This window comes from Theobroma cacao, chromosome 8 (assembly GCF_053813885.1).
Source record: "Theobroma cacao isolate CCN51 chromosome 8, ASM5381388v1, whole genome shotgun sequence".
Taxonomy (NCBI): Eukaryota; Viridiplantae; Streptophyta; class Magnoliopsida; order Malvales; family Malvaceae; genus Theobroma; species Theobroma cacao.
In genome coordinates, this window is record NC_142646.1 from 6,324,495 (window position 1) to 6,346,200 (window position 21,706).

The 21,706-nt window shown below is 33.2% G+C and overlaps 3 protein-coding genes across 16 annotated transcripts; all 3 read left to right on the forward strand.

The window, feature by feature from the left end:
• Window positions 1–1,598: 1,598 nt before the first annotated feature.
• On the forward strand, window positions 1,599–5,069 carry LOC18592311 (transmembrane emp24 domain-containing protein p24delta5). Its single transcript, XM_007018957.3, has 4 exons — window positions 1,599–1,902; window positions 3,632–3,844; window positions 3,933–4,009; window positions 4,577–5,069. The coding sequence occupies exons 1-4, from the start codon at window positions 1,678–1,680 to the stop codon at window positions 4,719–4,721; spliced, it is 660 nt and encodes a 219-aa protein (XP_007019019.3). The 5' UTR covers window positions 1,599–1,677; the 3' UTR covers window positions 4,722–5,069.
• A 2,283-nt stretch (window positions 5,070–7,352) lies between these two features.
• LOC18592312 (Thioredoxin superfamily protein) lies at window positions 7,353–13,350 on the forward strand. 13 transcript variants are annotated; one of them, XM_088808813.1, is made up of 5 exons: window positions 7,354–7,675; window positions 7,762–7,851; window positions 12,273–12,346; window positions 12,807–12,944; window positions 13,020–13,350. In XM_088808813.1, the coding sequence occupies exons 1-4, from the start codon at window positions 7,421–7,423 to the stop codon at window positions 12,901–12,903; spliced, it is 516 nt and encodes a 171-aa protein (XP_088664939.1). In that variant the 5' UTR covers window positions 7,354–7,420; the 3' UTR covers window positions 12,904–12,944; window positions 13,020–13,350. The 13 variants fall into 13 exon arrangements, with proteins under 13 accessions (XP_088664947.1, XP_088664943.1, XP_088664945.1 ...); XM_088808811.1 differs by having other exon boundaries at window positions 12,807–12,936; window positions 13,017–13,350; XM_088808812.1 differs by having other exon boundaries at window positions 12,807–12,936.
• A 3,829-nt stretch (window positions 13,351–17,179) lies between these two features.
• Window positions 17,180–21,134, forward strand: UMAMIT20 (nodulin MtN21 /EamA-like transporter family protein). Of its 2 annotated transcripts, none has more exons than XM_007018964.3 (7): window positions 17,180–17,506; window positions 17,624–17,683; window positions 17,963–18,079; window positions 18,911–19,148; window positions 19,279–19,437; window positions 19,750–19,901; window positions 20,509–21,134. In XM_007018964.3, exons 1-7 carry the CDS (start codon window positions 17,247–17,249, stop codon window positions 20,699–20,701), a joined length of 1,179 nt encoding a protein of 392 aa, XP_007019026.3. In that variant the 5' UTR covers window positions 17,180–17,246; the 3' UTR covers window positions 20,702–21,134. The 2 variants fall into 2 exon arrangements, with proteins under 2 accessions (XP_007019026.3, XP_007019025.3); XM_007018963.3 differs by having other exon boundaries at window positions 17,182–17,458.
• Window positions 21,135–21,706: the final 572 nt, after the last annotated feature.

Consider the following 21,706-nt stretch of genomic DNA (forward strand, 5'->3'; position numbering starts at 1 on the left):
AAGATGTAAAAAAAATTAATTCAATAGAAAACGAATGGTTAAAAAAATAAAAAAGAGTTCTAATTGAATAACACTTGTTATTCAATTGAAGACTCAATTGAAAAAAATTGAAACATCTTACTTTTATATATATTATAGATGTTATCGTAGGTATTTGGCAATGTAACGATGAAAGATTTTGGTAATAAAACTTTATTTTAATGGTAAGAAGAAGTTTTTAAAAATTTTTAATTCAAGTTCAAGTTCTACCCCCAGTGATATTCATCTAATTTTATATTGATTTGTTAATTTATTTAATTTGTTGGTTAATTTATTTTTTTAATAAAAAATTATGTCATATTATTGGATTATATTATACTCTATAAGAGAATAACATAAATGAAAGAATTTTATAAGAGATTAAATAACTGAAAAATAAAATAAATAACTGAGAAAATAAGTTTAAATATAATCCATGCAAATAATAACCATGTATTGTTGGAACTAATTGCTAATCAATCTTCGTTTAACTTTTTTTCCGCTAATAAAAAGAATATAAGAAGAACATCTTTTTTTCATTTAAATGTTAATTTACGACTTTTCAAAAAAAAATTACTAATTTATGGTTTTATAGTAAACTTACATATGTTAAATACAGTCAAACTCTTAAAACTTATGTGATATGCCTTCCAAAGTATTTCCAAAGAGTCAACATTATGATTGTTTTGGTTTTAGTGATTCTTAAAATTGAAATTACTAAGAATGTAATTACTAGAAAGATGATTGTCAGAAAAATAACATTACAAGGTTTGATATATATAAATATATATTTATTAAAATTTTAGAAAAATTATAATATTTGGTTTGAAAACACTTTAAACGGAAATATAATATTAATTTTATAAAATTATCCTTATATTTGAAGGCAAACAGAAATATTGTATTTAAAATACACATTATCTTTCATAAGAATTTAATATTAATCAAATTTAATTTAAAAAGAAAAAGGAATATCAGTCAAAATTGTAAACCTCTTTATAGTAACATATTTTGTTTGAGACTCTAAGATGAAAACTTCCAAATTAGAGCCACACATTCATATTATTCTTAATTTTACATTAGTTAAACAAATTAACAAACTTGTTGTCCAATATTCAAAAATACAAATTTGTAATATTACTTCCATCAAATGGCATCCTATAGTTACTCATTTCTTGACCATAATAATAAACTCTAACTTAAGTCACAAAAAATAAAATAAAATTTATTAAAATTGAATTCCCCTTATTTAAACTTTTATTATTAATTACTAATTTTGAGCAATTATGATGCATCAAGATTAAATTTCTAAATTTAACAAAAAAGAAAAAAAAAAAAGGAGTATTAGTGATTAAGAAAAAAGACAAGCAGCGCGTGGGCGGGGACTTCGATATTGCACTTCCATCCCTACTAGGATTCCTCGGCTCGAACATGATTGGACGATCACTCGATCTCTTGCGTCAAACCAACGACCTTTCCCTCCATTACCCAGGCACCAAAACTCCACTCCCAGCTCATGGCGCGTGGTCTCCACTGTTTGACGACTAGCCATCAAACCCAACAACCATATGACTAATAAAGTAAAAAGGTAATAACCCAGAGAAAAAAAAGAAAGAGAAGAGAGACGAAGGGGAAGGAACGATAACCAAAGCCAAAGGCATGTTTTTCGGTGGTCGTGCGGTGTCGTTGTTGCCAATAATCTTGGTAATATGTTTAACGAGTAACAGTGATATTTTGCCAGTTGTGGAAGCTATATGGTTAACGATTCCAAGTTCAGGAACCAAGTGTGTTTCGGAGGAGATCCAAAGCAACGTTGTCGTTTTAGCAGACTACAACGTCATCGATGAAAACAACCCTGATCACATCCCCACCGTCTCTGCCCGGGTATCTCTTTTCTTTTCCCTTTTTTTTTACCATTTTTATTACTAACTACTAAAATCTCCATCTGGGTTCATCAGGGTTTTTCTTTTTTTTTCCTTCTCAAATTTTTTTGTCTGTTTATTTGGTTTAAATGGTTATTTTGTTGGGATGTGAGCTTTTGATGGTTTTAATGTTCAATTCTGCTTATCTATCTGCGTGAGATATTTATTATTGAAGGTTCTGTGAAGTTTGCATGACAGTGATTAAGTTGCTTTGTTCTGTTTGTTTTAGCTTTGGAGAAAATATTGGTTCTGCTCTTTTTTTTTAATATTCAGCTTTTCTTCTATAGGTATTTATGACTTGGTCTATCATGAATTTGATTCTGCCACTGTTGTCTAGAATCTAGATTACATCGTTTGGTAAGTGTCAAGGGTGTCTAGAACTTGTATCTTACTCCAGGGCAAGCCATAGCCAAGAGAAAATCATGATCTCCCTTTTTCCTATGAATGGGAGATTTTTTGGCCAAGTAAGAATAGGAATCTGCTCTCTGATACTCAAGGACGGTTTAAAGTATTTTTGTAAATATGGTTGAAATCAAAGAAATGATGACAAAATAAGTTTGGCAGTTAGAATTTGTCTAAGAGGCATTGTAGTGGTGGAGAAGTCCTGTATGAAATGAGATAATGGAGTAGTTGAAATGAGAGAATGGAGTAGTTGAGCTGCTTATTGTTCAGTCAAAGCCGGTTTATGGCAGCTCAAGTATTTGGGAGGCTCGAGGAATGTGGACCTTTCTTGGATTGTGAGATATTACACTTTTAAAGTTCATTACCACCTCTCTTTCTCCCCTCACCCCTTTCGATTTCCTATAGTTTCTTAATATGCAGGAGAAATTTAACCTTCATTATTTTTTGGGGCCTTTACAGCCTTCTGTGGAAAAATCTTGTGGGGCAAAGGACAATTTTTTTGTTTGGTAAAGTTATAGGCTTATAGGAATGGAAAAAATAAAATACAATTGATTGGTATAACATCGAGGTTACTGTTGCATTTGATACTTCTTTGTGTTACTGAACTACTTTCTTGTTTGAAAATAGTCCCTCTTTTTCTTGAAAATAGTTGTCTTAAGTAGTGTAGTTGTTTGATAAGTCTGCTTGACAGTTAATTATCTGACCCTAGTATATAATAGCTTCATATTTGCTAGTCTACCTTTACTTTTGAGAAGCCAAATCTCAAGTTTAATACTAGTGTGATAAAATCAGAAGAGTGCTAGATGTTTGGTCTGGCTCTGTTTGAAGTTGTTAGAATTCAATATGTGAAAAGAATGGATGGCAAAGGATGAAAGGAATGACCAAACCTGGAGAGCATTCCTCAACTGGGTAGGGGAAAGAATGTAGGTGCCCTTATCTGGTATTTCGTATAAGCTGTGTTTTTGAAATAAGGATGTGGAAGAACATCTATAGCAATAGAGAGTAGACTTTGTTCCTGGGCCAAAGAAGCCTTGGATTACATAGGTAGAGAAACATGAAATGGCTCTTCTAGTAAACCTTTTTCTCAATGGTTTTGGGAAAAATAAGAAGACGATTATCCTTGTGCCTTGCCTTGAGATCACTGATTTTATATGTTCGGCATTTGTTACGAAAAGTCACTCCATCTGTCAATAGTTTGAACAAATTTTGTTCTTTCAACTATAAAGATGATGCATGTATAGATATATGTAATTTAGACTCAGCTTACAGGCTTATATCTCATCCTTTAGGTAACATCTCCTTTTGGAAACAATCTTCACCACAATGAAAATGCAACTCATGGTCAGTTTGCGTTTACAACTAGTGAGGCAGGCAACTATCTGGCTTGTTTCTGGAAGGATGGCAGTCATCAACAAGATGCTGAACTAACTCTGGGCCTTGACTGGAAAATTGGAATTGCTGCCAAGGATTGGGAATCAGTTGCAAAGAAAGAGAAGATAGAGGTAATATCCTTGATGCACCCTCTCTTCTGAAGTTCCGATTGAGACTTGGTTTCTATACCCATATGCATTATTATTTTGCTTTTTATAGGGTGTTGAACTTGTCCTAAGCAGACTGCAAGGAGCAGTGGAAGCCATCCATGGTAACCTAATCTATCTCAAGGACAGGTACTCTTCTCTTCTTACGTTGATATTGGACAGAGGTTTTCCACCTTGAAATTCTTGGGTTTTGATGTCCATATCCTTGAATTCTTCTTATCTTTCAGTTCTCATCCTTAATATTCTTGAACTTGCTGCTTTTATTGGAAGAAGATTAAAAATAAAATGTAAAAGGAAGCAGGATATTGGTTTACCACCAGAACGACTAACACAGTAGTACAATTTGACTAAAGATCTGGAAGTGTGCAATGATGAGAGTAAAGAAATCATTTTGGCTGCAGTGCTAGAAGCAAAAAACAAGTAGAGGTGTTTTTTGACTTGGCTGCTAAGATGATTCATTTGGGAAAAATAAATGAGGTGTTTGTTTCCCTTGAACTTTGTTCTTGCTTACTCTTATGCAGGGTCCTAAGTCGCATATTTTTTCAAAACAGCTCTTTGAGAATGTGTTTTGACTTTCGATTATATTCTGTGGAGGGGAATTTTATGATACTCTTTAAAATACATGATTCAAAAATGTGGTTTGGTTGTTACTTGAACTTATAATAACATTTGTCTTTATTTCCTGGATATCTACAGAGAAGCAGAGATGAGGGAAGTCAGTGAAAGAACAAATGCAAGAGTGGCATGGTTCAGTATCATGTCCCTTGGTGTCTGCATCGTGGTTTCAATTGTCCAGCTATGGTACTTGAAGCGCTATTTTCTAAAGAAGAAGCTCATCTAGATTCTAAAACTTAAATACACTACATCCTTGTCAAAGTCTGAAGAACAGAACCAAAAAAAAAAAAAAGATAGGTTACACTTCATTCTTGTTGTTGTACCATAGAGGGCTTCTTTCATTTCCTTCTGATTTGAGTGTGAAGATGGTGGTGGTGTGGAGGAATATCTCCATAGATGGACAAATTTTGAATGCAATAGTGAGAGAGAAAAAAAAGGAAAATGTCATGATTGTGGGGAAGCTGGGAGCATGACCCTGCATCCATGTTTAAAGCAATGATTGCCATCATTGCTGTAGCTCCAGCTCTATTTCGGATACAGATTTATAGACTAATGCAAACTCTTGTTGAATGCCTCCTCTGAGATCTTCTTTGTACCTGGAAAATGGAAACAAAAACTAGTCATAAAAAGCACAAACTCATTCCAACCATGATAATTATGTTTCATCCATCCCTTTATACATCAACCCGATTCAGTTGAGTAAAATTTAAGCAAATATATAGATTTTAAAAATATTTTTCATAATAATAATTTAAAACATAATGAAGATATAAAATGACATCAATCATATAAATAATAGACCAACAAACAATGGTTTGCTTTATTTATGATGTTTTCCATGTTCTATCCTCAAATCTCAACAGTCAAAATTTTAAGCTTTATTGAAACATAATTCACTTGATTTTAGTCATACGAAAAAGTTATATTTATAATATATATAAAAGTAGAGTGTTTCAATTTTTTTTAATCTTTTTCAATTGAATCTTTAATTGAATGACAAGTATCCTTCAATTAGAATTTTTTTTTATTTTTTTGACCTTTCGTTTTTTATTAAATTAATTTTTTTTACACCTTATGTCAAAAATAAGTTGTTTTTGACATTTGAAGGGTTTTTTTTTACTTTTATTTATTTTAATAAAAAATACTTAAAAATAATAATTTCGAACTTTTAATACTTAGAAGATAGATTCATTTAATATTTATCAATTACAATTTAATATTATTTTTCATCTATATTCTCTTATTCTGCATCAACTTGAATCTATAGTATGTAGACATCTTTTTTGTACATGAATATTTAAATTCTAATAAACATCCATCCAATTCATTAAACAAAATAAAAAAATAAAAAAGGTTTACTCATTTCTCAATATACATGGTACACAATTATCATTGAATAAATAAATAAATTGAATTTGATAACTTTTAGCCATTCATTTAATATATAAAAAACATATAATACTAGCAATTACTAACTATTTTATATTGAAAAGATCTTTACATTATACTGTTGCCTTATATTCTGCAACTGTTTATTTTAATTTATTAATAGTATAGGTTATATACTTTTTCATTTTTTAATAGTTTATTATATATTTAATAATCTTTGATAGGATTATCATTTTTTTTTATAAATTTTGTTTTAAATAGGATAACTAATTAGATCAATTGGTTGTCATTCTCAATTGAATTAATTTTTTTTTACACCTTATGTCAAAGTTGCGTTGTTTTTTTACATTTGAAGGATTTTTTTATTTTTATTTATTTCAGTAAAAAAATACTTGAAAATAATAATTGTTAATTTTTAATATTTAGAACATAAATTCATTTAATATTATTTTTTGTTTATATCATCTTATTCTGCATGAACCTGAATCCATAGTATTTAGATATCTCTTTTATACATAAATGTTTAAATTTCAATAAATATTCATTCAATTCATTGAATAAAATAAAAAAGTTAAGAAGGTTTATTCATTTCTTAATATACATAGCACATAGTCATCATTGAACAAATAAATTAATTAAATTTGATAATTTTTAGCTATTCATTTTATATATAAAAGATATATTATTATAAATTAGTAACAATTTTATATTGATAGGATCTTTATATTATATGGTTGTCTTATATTGTACAACTGTTTATCTTAATTTGTTAATAGTACATGTTATATACTCTCTCATTTCTTAATATTCTACTGTTTTATAATCATATATGTAGATGCAAGTTTCCGATAATTGAAATTAGAGCAAATAATTATTTTAAATTAATATCAGTTTATTTTTTCCTCTATCAATAAAAATCAGACATTCATGCAGTTAACTAATACAATATTACTTTCTCTACAAACTCTTTTAAATGTACGAAATTGAAATCAACTCTAACATAATCAATGTTTTTTGTTATCTTTTTCATAGCATAATTACGGGCACCATCTTAGTTTAAATTTTAAGCATAATACTTAAAATTTTTTTTGAATTATTTAAAATTTTTTTATTCTTTTGTTTGTTTAATTAAATTTATATATATTTATTATGAGTTAAATGAATTTTTATAATTAATAATTAATTAATTATTAATCTTGTTAATTCAAATGTGATTATTATTTTATGTTATATGACACTGATATGAATAATGATATATTATATGATTTTTTTTAATGAGGTGATGTGATATATTTACCTTTTATATAAAAATTATCAAATATAAAAATAATAAATTAATTATAAAAATTTATTTAATAATTAATTATAAAAATTTATTTAATTTCGTTAAGACACAATAACTCTTTTAAAAATTATACTTTAAAAAGAAGAGAAAAGAAAATTTGTAAGATATAAAACCTTTGGGCCCAAAAGCAAAAACAAAAACTATAAAATACTGGTGACTGACTGCCTGACTGACTCGTGAGCTTTGCCAAAATGCTATCCAAAGGAGTGGGAACAATGGCAACAACGGCAACTATGGCGGCAAGATCTTTATCCATAGCTCACAATCCCAGGCATAAACTCAAATGGGTTTTCACTCCTTTGTCATTTTGTTCCTCAGCAACCAGAGCAAGAAAGCTGGTTCTCTACTCAAAGCCTGGTTGCTGTTTGTGCGATGGCCTCAAAGAAAAACTCCGGGCCGCCTTTTCAATTTCCGGCCCAGACTCGCTCCACGACATCACTTTACAGGTAATTCCCCACTTCACACTCTCAACCTATGCTACTGTAAAGATTGAAACTTCAAAAATTTTGTTTGTTGGGTATTTTTTTGGTAGGTGAGGGATATTACCAGCAATCCTGAATGGGAGGAGGCATACCAGTATGAGATACCTGTTTTAGCCAAAGTACTCCCTGATGGCACCGAGGTTAGCTTTTTTTCTATTTGCTTTTTTCTTGGTTTTGTCAGTTTTTGTGGTTTTTAAAGCTAATATTAGTGCCTGGAAACTTGTATTATTGATAGTGTTAGTCTTAGATAAAGAATTCAACATGGATTGTTTCACTCCAGAACATTGCAAAGTTAACTTTTTTGTCATGAATTGTGTTAAAGCAAGCTGACTTGGGATAGGGGTCACTGAAGTCTAAAGGTGAAGAAAGAAAATATTGCGATTAGAGACATGGTGAACTTATGAGTACTGGGAGAAGCAAGCTACCGTGACAATAGGAAGATGCAGTCTTGGTCTCTTTTTAAAAAGGTTGTTAAACAACTGGGGAATACTTTATGAGTGATGCCTTAGCGGAAGCTAGATGCATATCCCAACAATAGTTGATTTCGAAGTTACTCCCATTCTAAGCATAGGTTCCTAAAAGGAAATGCATTATTAGAGTTCTGATTTAATGTGGACTGCATCACTAGTCTAGTTGAGGAAGCTTTGCATCAATGAATGTTGTGGAGAAGGCTGTCAAATCTTTAACCAATAGAAACACAAGTTTTTTAAATTTTATTCTCGTCTTTCCTTCTTGGTGGAGGACTTTTCCCTGTATTATTGTTTTCATGGTAGCTTGATATTGTTTTTGAACTTGCAATAGCATTTTAACTCTGTAGTGGGTGATTTTTCTGTTCAGAAATGTGCTCTTCAGTTGCATTAATATGGCGGAGTAGTCATTATGTTCCATTCTTTATAATTGTGCTACAAAGTCATAGATTTTTTATTTTAGGAGTAGCAGCTTAATTGACAATTTTCCACATTTTACTTGAGATTTAAATGCATGGTACACTTAAGATCTATGCTGGGGAATCTGGGTACTTAAGATCTATGCTGGGGAATTTGCTACCCACAATGGTACTAACTACTAAGATATAGATAGGTTTTTGTATAATAAGCTATTTCACTTTGTGAATAATAAACATTTCGGGTAATAAAAGAATATGCTAATTCTGTATTTTAAGACATGTAATATTGTTAAACTTAATGCATTATTAATTGTAGGACTTCACCATTATCTTAGCACCACAAAGTTTCATTAAGTGTAACGACCCAAGTCCAAGTCCAACCACTGGCCCAGTAGCTTTTTGGGCCTAAACCATGTGGTCCTCAAAAACTTAGGCTCAAGTTGTTAATAGTGATGGACTTGGATTTTTATATAGGTCTTAACAATCACATTCATATCTGATGTGGGATGTGGAGTATCTTATTAAGTCATACATGATGTACTAGAGAGAATCCCCTCTGTTGGTAAGAATTCCTATTGAACAACTTTTGTTGCACCACAAGAATTACAAGGTTCTAAAACTGTTACAGGAGTTGTCTATATGTCATCATGAATGTGGATTCAACAACTAACTCTTCTTGCAGTTGATAATTAGCCAATTAAGTCTGATGAGGCAATTGTGTGTAAAAATAACTCGCTCACAAAGTTTCTCATTCTTGCTTGGGCAACTCCTTGCAACACTGGCTCAAGTCTTCATTGACCTATACACCATCACAATTTTAAGTAGATTCAGGTAAAAGCAGCCAAAGGAAATATTTTAGCATCGCTAGTAGTTAGTAGAATCCTTTATTATCACAACGTCACCATAATCATGCATAAAACTCTGCTCTAACCATATTTGTCTATGTCTGTGTATATTTATTAAGGTTATCCTTTATTACATGAAAATGAAGTGGTTGGAGCTGAATATACGTGGGCCTTCTTGGCTACCTTTCTGGCTTAGTTTCCCATCACGGTTTGTGTTGTAACATATCACTCCAGAGAAACCTTTAGCAAAGGAGGTCATCTCATCTTGTGGATGCCGTTAACTTAATAAAAGTTTGATGTCTCTTATTCTGAAACCTTTTCCCTAGCTGCAACTTGTGAAACTGTCAAGCAAAAATTTACAAAAGAAAATATTAGTGCAAGTGGCTAAAGCAACATTATAAAGATTGATTCTCTTGAAATGGGTTATTCTTTAGAGCCCTCCATTACCTAAATTCAGCTACAAGGCTTAGTTTCTTCAAGAGATGTCTTTTAATATAGCATGCATCTAGAATCTACTTCCTTGTGAGTGATTACATGTTTAAATTAAAAGTTGGTAGCTTAATCAAAATGATTCTTTCTTATGATCTTGATTATGTTCAACATTACTGAAATCTTTTTGAGAAGCTTGCTGTTGATTATACAATAGAAAGAAGTTGTAAGTGTCTATACATGAAATGGATTTTTAACATAAAAAGGTGTATATGGTAGAATCATAACCATTGAAGAAGGCCCTAATTAATTTGCATATCTTTACCACTTAATCTATGGAAACAGTGAAAGAGGATATGTATTTTATATCCAGAAGGGCTATAATTGGATATATTTACGGAATTTCTTGATTGGATAACCTTCAAAATTTTGATCATAGCAATAATAATACGTAAACCATAGAACATAAATTGTTATGCAGCTATGATTGTCTAATTGTGCATTTTATTTGGATATATCGTCTGTATGGAATTAGCCAGAAATATTTGTGTCTCAATTTTTATTGTATTAAAGCACTTTTGTGCTGTCCCGGTAGCAGTATATAAGTATAATGAAATAAAGTTAAAGGGATGAAAGATATATTTAGATAACTATATACACAATTATCTCAAATACAATCTTTTTCTTTTCTTACATAGTTCAGTTATTTGCTATATATTCCAGTAAATAAAGTTAGGTCAGCTATTGAACCTAATTGGAGTACAGTTGCTAAATTGATTATTGGGTATGAGTTTGGTGGCAAAGGTAGAACTTATTTAGACTATGATTGAGTGATATTGCTTCTTTGGGCCAAACCAAGGTATTTGTTATTTTCTGTGAAATGGATTTTATTCTATGATTGAGTGATATTTTTTCGTGGATCAGATAGTTTAAGCTCTCAAAATATTGTGCTTTGGGCTTTTCTGTTAGATATTAGTAAAAGGCCTAGTAGAGTTTGGAATTTTCTGTTGAGCCATGTCATTTCAAGGTAAGCAGATCATTTATGAACAAAGGATGAGCGCCAATCGGGCTAGTTCAGTAAGTGGAATGCATCAGTTGTCCATTCTCAGGTTGGCATTAAAGGTTAAAAGGAGCAATCACTTGTTCTTCAAACATTGTTTTTAAGAGGTGATATTGTGTAATTGTTAGGTTCGGGTCTGTAGGACAAGTAAATAAGGTTTAGGCAGACTTACTTTTATTCATCTTTGGTAGAAAGATTTAGAGTAACCCCTATCATTAGTACAAAGAGTTTACATGAAACATACTATTATAACTTGAGTATTTTCTTAAAAATCTATTTTATTTCAAAAACTTGCAAAGAACTTCTCCGTGGTCTTACATTTCATCTTTGAAGTCAATTCCTATTTTTTAACATATTTAGGACCTTAGCCTTATCTATCTGGGATTTTCTTTTAGGATTTTTTTTTTTTTGGTTGCATGTTTGGAGGAATATATAAAGGCTTACTCCTCGGGGCACAGTAGCTGGTAATCCCCAAATACTGTCTTAGAATTATTTTAAGTAACATGATTTCTACATTCTTCACAGGTAAAATACTTAATCAGATGGTATTAAAATAGACTGTCTGGGTAATCCAGCCAGGGAATTTTTATTATTAATGTAGAATTTGGATGAGGTTGTCAATATTGATAAATTTCAAACACGTTTTGTTCTTTCCCTCTTCTATTTGGTCGATTTCTTCCACTACTACTGTTTTCATGGTGCGCAAGACCCCTGGTTTGCATTTTGGTGTTTTTTTCCCCCAAATCTAATCTATATAAATTTAATATAATGGTGGAATAACTCCCTTTCATACATGAATGGTATTCAAAGATGCAGATTCCCTATTGCATTAACAAAGCATCCCAGCTTTCAATCATGTTCATCCTGTGCACACACGTGTGGTACAGATTCATAGAGATGCAGATTCCCTTTTGCATCACAACATTTTAATACTTATTGTCTTTTTCATCAGATATCCTACCCTTTTCATGAATGTAGTTCAGTCAAAAGCTTCTGATTATGTTGTTGCCTTTGAGTAGCTAGCGGAATCTTGTTGACCATCAAATCATAATGCTACTTTTTTTTAAAAAAATTAATTAGGATGTAAATGTAGTGGCCGATAACGCCAGAAGTGTCTTGAGGCTCTTTTTAAACCAAGGTTTTAAATATTAGTATAACATATTAAGAAGATATCTTTTTTGACAAAATTAGGTTATAATAAGGATATTTAAACTTGATCATCTTTCTCTTCCCATGGAGCTACGTTTGCACTGGTCTTTACAAATTTGGGAGTCAAATGTGCATTTTATAGGGATCAGTGCTGAAGAAGACATCTCACACAAATGTCAACCTGTCTTTCAGGAAATACTGCCTAGATTATCTCCTCGACTAGGGGTGGAGCTTGTCCAAAAGAAGATAGCAGCTGCTTTTAGACAGTAAGAGGTCTCTGTGTAATTTTTTGTTATATGATGGCTATTGAAGCATATGTACAACTATGAAGGAAAATGATTTTGATATATATCATGTCATTTTACTATGTTTGACTAGGTCCAGCAAAAATCTAGCAGTCATCTCTGTGATTTGCTCTGATAAACAAATAGCCCTTTCCATTTCCTTTATATTATTAATTCCATGCAACAAAAGCAGACCACTTTAGGGTCTGGAAAAAGATAAAAGTGGAAAATTGCATCAATCATGGTTCTTTATTGTCATATTCATATCATTTTTGCAACTTTTGACTAGTCTATTGTTTTAAAGGATCCAAGCAATCCGTGTACTTGGACTGTTTTGGTTGCTATTAAACTCCTGCCTTTCTATGGTGCGGGATCAAGTTTGTCCTCATTTCATCTTTTTCATATGTGGATGTTAACAATATCTTGGTCTAGTGGGTACCAGTAGGGGCATTTCAATGCACCAAAAAGGAAAAGAAAATGATAAAGATGGCACAAGAGATGAAGACTTCAAGCCACCTGCAGCTGTCGCTGGTGATTGAAGAGGATTGCTACCATCGATATATGACTTTAATGTAAAATGGCATAGCACTGATTGGTTGATTTGTGTTCTTTTCCTTATCTTATGCCTTTATTTCGTTTTTTCATGTGCTAGAAGAAAGTAAATAACAAGGAATCGAATACTACTTCAAAGTTGGTTACCATTGTTGCAAGTGACTGGATCGACAACCTACCTGACTGACTCCAATGCCCCACTATGCATCTTTTGCATCAGTGGGAACTTCCATTTTGAGAGAGGTTCTATTCTTTACAGCAATACCGTGTCCTTTTAACAAGATTCTATGAAACTTGACCTTATGTTTGATTGGGGCATAGAGCATTTTCACAGGTGGTGTAATGTTCAATAAACTGGAGGGTCAAGATAAGTAGATTGTCTCGATTCTTGACCCGCCATCTTGAATGATAAGTAACTACCAGTCGAGAGTTGATCATCTTTGCAAAGTTGAATGATCTTCATCCTCCCATTCTCATCATATCTGGCAACGGAATATGATCGACTGTCAGGTTCAGTAACATGTCGTGCACGGATCCCTTTGGTATCTTCTCTCCCATTACCAAAGGGAAAAGCAGCTCATTCTTTTTAACAGTCACCCATGATCTCTCACTTCAATCATTCTAAAGAAACCAATATAACATCATCCCTCACAAATAAAAGTTTTTCCACTTTGGATTGCCTTGTGCTTTCTACCAACAGGACAGAAGTCTTCTCTGCTTTATCAGTGTCTATATTCTCTAAGTAATTCCACAAGCCCTGGGTCACCCAATCCCACCATAATGTTTTATTAACTACTAAATTGTGCTTTAAGTATAAAAATTGTAAATAATATTAATTTCAAAACTTTTGCACTATGCATTCAATGATTTGTACCTCATCAAGGTCCTTTATATGCCCTATTTTTTTTAAGATTTCTTTTTAATTTTTTTAAATGATCCATATGTATTTAATTATAGGAAAGCATACAAGGATTTGAAAATTAAATGAAAACAATTATTTAGCTACAAATTGATACCATATAAGTTATCACCATAGAACTAACCTGAGGAACAAGACCAATCATTTTCCAAGGTGCTAATCTGTTCATCCCTTTAATCATACAACCCAAACTTTATAGCCCAAGCAACTTTCTCACATACATTTTGCTTTTGGTTTAAGACGTAAGTCTCACAAATATATTTGATTCGGTATCTAGCCTTATCCGATTCTAATAGTTTGGGAAATCAGATTTACCATTTTTTTTCATGCCAATACTGGAATAGGCAATTTGTCATCTGTTTGAAACTGAGAGATAGTGATGATTTGCAATTTACTGATGTAGTGTTCCACTGAGAAAGCCCAAGTTCACCAATTGATCTTGCAATTGTGTTCTGATGGATGAGAGCCTATAAAGGTTGGTACAATTGCTTTTGGCTTGTTCAAACATAGTCTTGAAATGACTTCACCAATTGTTTGCCAACCACAAGTTGCAGGAAGGATTACAGGATAGCTGAAATAGTGAATTCCAATTGGTTTATCAGAAGAATTCCCACTAATCATCTCAAAGAAAATCATTTCAGGATCCTGGAAGCTGAAAGCCGCCAAAATGATTCATAGGCTATCTCAACTTGTACATTGTCCTAAGAGTCTCTACCCTAAAGCACAGGCTTTGACAAGGAAAAAGGCACCAGTATCATCATTTTCTGATGTCAATTACTGAAAGGAGACAATGTTTCAAGAAATGATGAAATAAAACATTAGCGAAAGAAAGCAATCAAACAAGAAAATCTCATGCAAAAACAGATTGTCTCTTACACGACACGATGGAAAGGCTGATTGAGGCTTAAAGCAAAGGAAAGTAGTCTTACTGTCTTTTTTGACCCAGCGACATGTTACTTTTCATGTTTGCAAGTTTGGTCTCCCAAACTCTATCTGTTGATCATGGACTTAAGCTGGTTTTTGCATAAGTTCCTTGCTGCCTTGGCATCTTAAAGCAAATTAAATTGAGCTGTGTGGCACAATAATTGGCTACCCTACCTCGAACCAGATCAGTTCAAATACCAGTCTGTTTTTGCCATGGCTACACGAAATTGCCTTCACTGAACTCTTCATAACAAAACTGAACTATTATATATAGAACACGGCTTACTTATTTGGTAGCTTAAGAAATGAAAATGAGTTTGAGATTGATATGAAAACACTCTAAATTGTCATTTATATCTTATCAACAATCTGCAGAATGAACACAAGCTTGGTTATGCTGTTGAACTTAAGACCATATTTTGCATTCAGCCTAGACATGACAAAAGAGCTCCATAAGGCAAGAATTGTACTTACGATAAGTGCATGGGCCAATAGCAAAGGGTTGTCAAACCCTGCATCTAAATTTTTCTTTCTTTTATGACTCTTTTAGTCTTTACTAAAAATGGTGGAATAGCTCAACTTCATGGATTGCCTCTGCCATCTTATTTCTACTTACAAAATCCTGTCCTTTGGTTTTGTTTCAATCCTGATAATGTGATCAGTAACAAATTGACCGATAGCATTTGACAGAGTTGGTTGCTAAACATACAAGTCCTAATCATTTTTCTTATAGGACCAATTTCTTCTCCCTCAGGGCCAACTAAGTCTCATAGTTTATTATTGAGATATTGATGTGATTCAGTGGTTTATGCAAAGTTGCACATTATTGAGGCAAAGGATTTGCTTTCATGTCCACATCATGCATGCTGAATGAGAAGCAACAATAAATGGAATTATGCAAGGTAGCCATTGCTTCTTTTTCTTCTTGGCTACAGTTACCATTAGAAAATTAAAGAAATAAACGAAATTAGTCTTGTTCTCAAAAAATAAAGATGTGACACGTCCCAATGTCTGGGGTTCATCTTTTGCATAAACAATTTAATTTCTGAGTGCTATATATAGGCCAAAATTTGTTAAGACATTTGCAGATTTGTATTTTCCTTATATCATTATCATGGCAGGTTTATAAATAGAAATCCACAGAAATGCACCAAACCTTTTCCTTTTTCTCTCTTTTTGTTTGTGGAAAAACAAAAGAAGGAAAGAAGCTTTTTGAAATGATAATGATATCGAAGTCAGCTACCGACCTGATAAAATTTGTGGAACAAAAATTGTTGCTTTAATGAGCTAAGTCCTGTTCATGGACTGGCTTTAGGTGAAAAGTGTCTAAGAGGATGAGAACCACCCTGAATTCCACTTTGGAAAACAAACCTAGAAGCACTTGGCTTCTTTGGCCTGATCTCATCATGCACTTTCATCAATTATATTCGCCCATGCATAGTCTATTTTAACTTTCAAAAGGAAGTAAGAAGGGGAGCGAGAATTTGCTTCTATGATTGTTTCCGTTGTTTTGCTTAGTACATTGTAATCATGGAAGTTTTCCTGTTATGAGAGCTGGAGTGAGTGCTTAAAATTATAATCTGATATACAAAGTCAATCTGATGATTCTCTTCATATCTTAAATGCCAAATAAATATATTTGGCTCATATGGATGCCAGGTCATTACATCAGACAATCTCGAATCATATATATGTTACTGTAAAGGTTAAAATATTCTACAGTTTTTTGCTGATTGAACAGCATAGAACATACCAAAAATCCTTACCAAAGCTTACCATAATTACCATTTGGAATCCTCTTATCAATTTGGCAAAACTTGGACTTCCCCTCATCATAATCGGAACATGATAACTTGGATTCAAATCATATGATTTTCATTAGCAGACACTCAAATAGTTAGTGCATATACATGGTGAATTCTTTTGTCCTGAATTGAACTTAGCAGAAATTCAAAACTGGCTTAATTGCATTACAGCTATAGAATCTACAAAAGCATGGGGTGGGCAGACAAAACTATGTATTTTGCATATATCACATGTTGTAAGACCATCAATATATCTCAATGCCAGCCACTTTTGAGTTAGTAATTTTTTTGCCAACCTTTTGTCTCAACCTAGCAGTTTTCATGTCCCACATGCAATGCTCTTGATATGCCTGTAGAGGCTTATGGATATTTTCTGCAATCATGATGTAACACTAGATTAAGCCGTATCTGCATATTGTATCTTCCACTCCTGGAAAGATTAAAAGGATTATGCTATTTCCAAGGAAGATAATAATTTTTTTTTTCTTTTTCTAGTTTGAACACTTTGAATAAACAGGTTGATGGCAAAAGCAAGCATTAGTGTCTAAAGATAAGTGGCTCAGGGTCCCTAGAGAGTCTGAGATGATTAAGTCCTTTACATGGGTTATATATATGAGAGCAGTTTGATCACTTCATAGTCAACAAATCAGATAAAGCTTCTTTTTCTGAGTTAGAGGGCAAGATGAGTGACCAAATCTCCATTAGACCTTTAAGTGCAATGTTCAATAAGGCAAAGCCTTATTTCCTCATGGTATGCTTGCAATTTGGTTTAGCTGGGACGTACATAATCAGCATGGCTACACTGATCCATGGCATGAACCGTTACGTGCTCATTGTGTATCGTAATGCCATTGCTGCACTTGTACTTGCACCTTTTGCACTGCTGCTTGAGAGGTTTGTCTTAATCCTCAAGAGAAAAGTCTCACCTCTGCGCACATTCATGTAAAGTTGTGATGCATGCACCATAATATAGTAGTTGTCAATTACTTGTTGATGGAAATAGGATTAATCTCTATATGCTCTTTTCCTCTCTTTCTTGTTTCTTCACCCTTACTACAGGAGAAGGCCGAAGATGACATTCCCAATCTTCTTACAAATAATGACCTTGGGATTTCTAGAGTAATGTTTCTCATTTACAAACTTACATGCATCTATACATACGTGCATATGTTTTTAAGCCAAAAAAAAAAATTGAACCTTGTTTATTTGTTCAAAGAAATTATACTGTTACTTGATCTAACATTAACTATATTTTAACTTCATGTAAATTCCAATCATAAAACAATTTTCCTGCTTGAGTCAAACCAAATCAGTAACAAGGTTTACTTCTATGGCATGTCATCCTACAAAAGTTCTCTGAAGGAGATGGTTTTGATGCCTAAAACATTTGGTTGACAGGCCAATCCTTGATCAAGGCTTCGCTTACTTGGGAATGAAATTCACATCTGCATCATTTACATCTGCAATTATGAATGCTGTTCCCTCTGTCACTTTTGTTGTTGCAGTCATTCTGCGGTAAGATTATACTTATTACTTATTCCTTAAATACAATTATTACTAACCTCGGTTCTGATTGGATGGTTAGTTGGGAAGGTAATTTTACATGGATGGAAATGTTAACACATTATTTAAGTGGTCCTATAACTGCAAAACAAGGTGCAGTTTAATAACTAATGTCATAGAGTGCTTGCTTTTACTGCACTTTTGGCTGGTGATTTGATCATTCAAGATGAAGTCACCTTATAAAATTTGTCTTGGAGATTAATTATGTTCTTTCACACTGATGCTTTGCTTTATTATTATTTTCTTTTATATAATTTATAGTAGTAAATTTCGAAGTCACCATCAAGCATTGTCAGGAGAAGACTATGAGCCTGCACCAGTTATCACCGGAAATTGTTGAAATTGTCTTTGTCAGAAAAAGTAGAACCTGACACCCAGAAATAATTTCAAAAGTGTCCTCATTCTGGTTAATAAATCATAACATCATTGTAATTTTCAGCTAAGCATGCTCCAAAATTCTGTTCAGAGATTGCTAGTTTCCAAGGATTGAAATGGATTTAGACTAAGTGGCAGAAGTTTGATTCTAAGATTTGATATAAACTTCTAATTATAATAGAAGTTCTTATGCATTCTTAAACCACTTGATTGAAGTTGTGAAGCACAAGCATCCTTTAAATCTAAAACCTTCCTTGCCCTTCACAACAATCATTCTTAGCTGCTCATTTGCTTAGATTAGATATTATGAAGTATATATTATGATAACTGTATACGACTTCAGAAACTTTGCAAAAGAGGAACATATTGAACGTTAACTCGTTCTTTTCTTTCTAACCGTCTGATCAGATTAGAGCATCTTAAGATCAAGGAAGTACGTGGTCAAGCGAAGATCATCGGTACCATTCTATCTCTTTCAGGAGCTTTACTTATGACACTTTACAAAGGCCCTGTAATCGATCTAATATGGTCGAGAAAAGCAAGCCACCAAGGAAGCACCGGCGACTCGTCTGATAAGCACTGGATACCTGGGACACTATTAATCCTTGTAGGTTGTGTTGCCTGGTCCTGTTTCTATGTTCTGCAAGTAAGTGCTGTATTTCATGCCATCCACTAATGCTTGGAACTGTAGTCTTCAACAGTAAAAAATCTCATGCTTGGAAATAAACGATCAAAATACAGGTAATTAACGAACTTATCTTGTTGCAATGGTCCAGTCAACTACCATAAAGAAATACCCGGCAGCAATCTCTCTCTCCTCCTTGATATGCTTGGCGGGTGCTATCCAGAGTTCGGCAATTGCCCTAGTTGTAGAGCATCGCCCTAGTGGATGGGCAGTAGGGTGGGACTCTAGGCTTTTTGCTCCACTGTACACTGTAAGTACCAAATATTCCCTTAGTAATATGTACTAAATCATCAAAAGGAAAAAGCAGATTAGGCGGCCATGTCAGGTCTATAATTCTGTGCTATCAGGCTCAAGTACGGAGAGTCGAACAAATGTTAGTCTGCATTGTTTGATATGTGCATAACTAAAAGCACCTTTAGCTTCAAGCATTTCATTGGTTTGGCCACAGTCTTAGTCAACATCCAGCCAATACCAGCCTAGCTAACTTGCAAAACCTTCTAGAATATAAGTATTTCTTAATTTGTTATACATGCTAATGGCTACCGACCTGGTTTTAATGAAGGGAATAGTTAGCTCTGGAATTACATACTATGTGCAAGGCCTGGTGATGAAAACAAGAGGACCAGTATTTGTCACTGCCTTCAACCCTCTATGCATGATCATTGTTGCTGCTCTTGGATCTGCCATCCTCGGCGAGCAAATTCACCTTGGAAGGTATACTGAACCATCTTTCCAGCACCATACTAAATCATATCATTTTTATGTACAACTCCATAAAGAAAAAACAATGGAATTCATTAGTCCTCATCCAAAAGAAACTTCGGCCAGCACTTTTAGAGGATGCGCCTAAAATGTGGTGACGGAGAGTTTCCTTGTTATCAACCTTGAAACAAATAGATTGGAATTAAAAGAAACAGGCCTTGTCCATTAGCTTACCTAATTCCCAATTACTAATAAAGGTGCTTTAATTAATCATGTGCATTATTTGAAGAAAGAAAATTTGGTGATTGATAATTCAGCAATTGGCCGTTTGAGCTTCTTTAATTCTTCTTGTCCTATAGACGAAATAATGAAGGAGTCTAAAGAAAAACATCTGTAGGAGTTTTGTTCGTACCCTTGCTTTGGATGTTTTCCCTTTTTATGAATAAATTTATTAGGCAGCCATGGCAAAGCCGTCAATTAAGCACTGTGAATAAACTTTAAGCAAGTATCATAAAGAAGGAAAAAGGAAAAAGGTACTGCTATAACTTTTACGTATTTGTTCATTTAAATTTCTATTCCTTCATTAGCTTATATATATATGTATATTTCTTTCATGCAGTATCATAGGAGGAATTATTATCGCAATCGGCCTCTATTCTGTGGTGTGGGGTAAAAGCAAGGATTATACAGCAGCATCTACCCCTGCAAAGGCTGATGATATCCAAGAGCTACCAATTTCAGCAAAAAATTGTACTGATGGCTCTAAGCTGGTGATTGCAACAATTAACAGTGATAAGCAGGATGGAAAGTGAAAAGATGTTCCTAAAAGCATGACTTGAAAAAAGTAGCAGGAAAACTTGCCTTCTTGCCTCACCTGTTTCAAGTGTACTAAATCTCTCTACATAAAAGCCTTTCTTTAGGCTCTTCTCTGCAATTTGTTAGTTGAAAAACTTTGTGGAAGCATCAAGGCAGGCCAATCATCTGGAGCACGAAACATACTGCCTTAATTAATGTCATTATTGTTAATAGACTAATTAACAAAGTGGTGTTATATATAGAGAGAGGTAGAAATGCAGACGCTTAACTTTTGCTGAGACACTTATAGCTATCCAAGACACTTTGTTTACCACTATCACAACAATTCCATATCAGAGTGGGGCAGTGAGATTGTGCACTATAAATAATTGAAGAAGTATTCTTATAATTTATCAAGATTAATGTTAGTCAAGAAGTATTCTTATTGTGTTTTCTAAGGGTGTATTGTTAGCTCCCCTTTCTTTTTCAAAGTTTGCCTGTGAATTTCACATGACTTGTAAAAAAAACTGGAATTGCTTTCTAAATTATCCACATATCTTCCTTGTGATGCCAATGTTCTGAGAAATACAAATGGTTTGGTATATGTCAAAACTTTTGTATGTGGAATTGAGTTCCATTCTCCTGTGATTTTTGTATGAACCCTATTCCTGCATGTACTACTCTCAAGACAAATAATTCTGTTGATGAGCCAGACCCACCCACAAGATGCATCTGCATTTTACTTTAACTTCATTTAAATACAAATGGAACTATTTTATCTGCTTACCTACCTACTCTATGAATATATCCGTCTCATATTTGAACAACTAATAGGGCTCAAAGAAACTGCTTTCAATGTCACTAGGGTCTAGTTCCCCTTTTTTCATCATGAATTGCACTCAATGGACAAGGTTTAGCTATACAGTATATTTCGAAAAGAAAATCAAAAGCACTGTCCAAATTCATATCTAAGAGCACCAATGACGAAAGCTCGAATAAATCTAACACTTTTCAATCTTCTG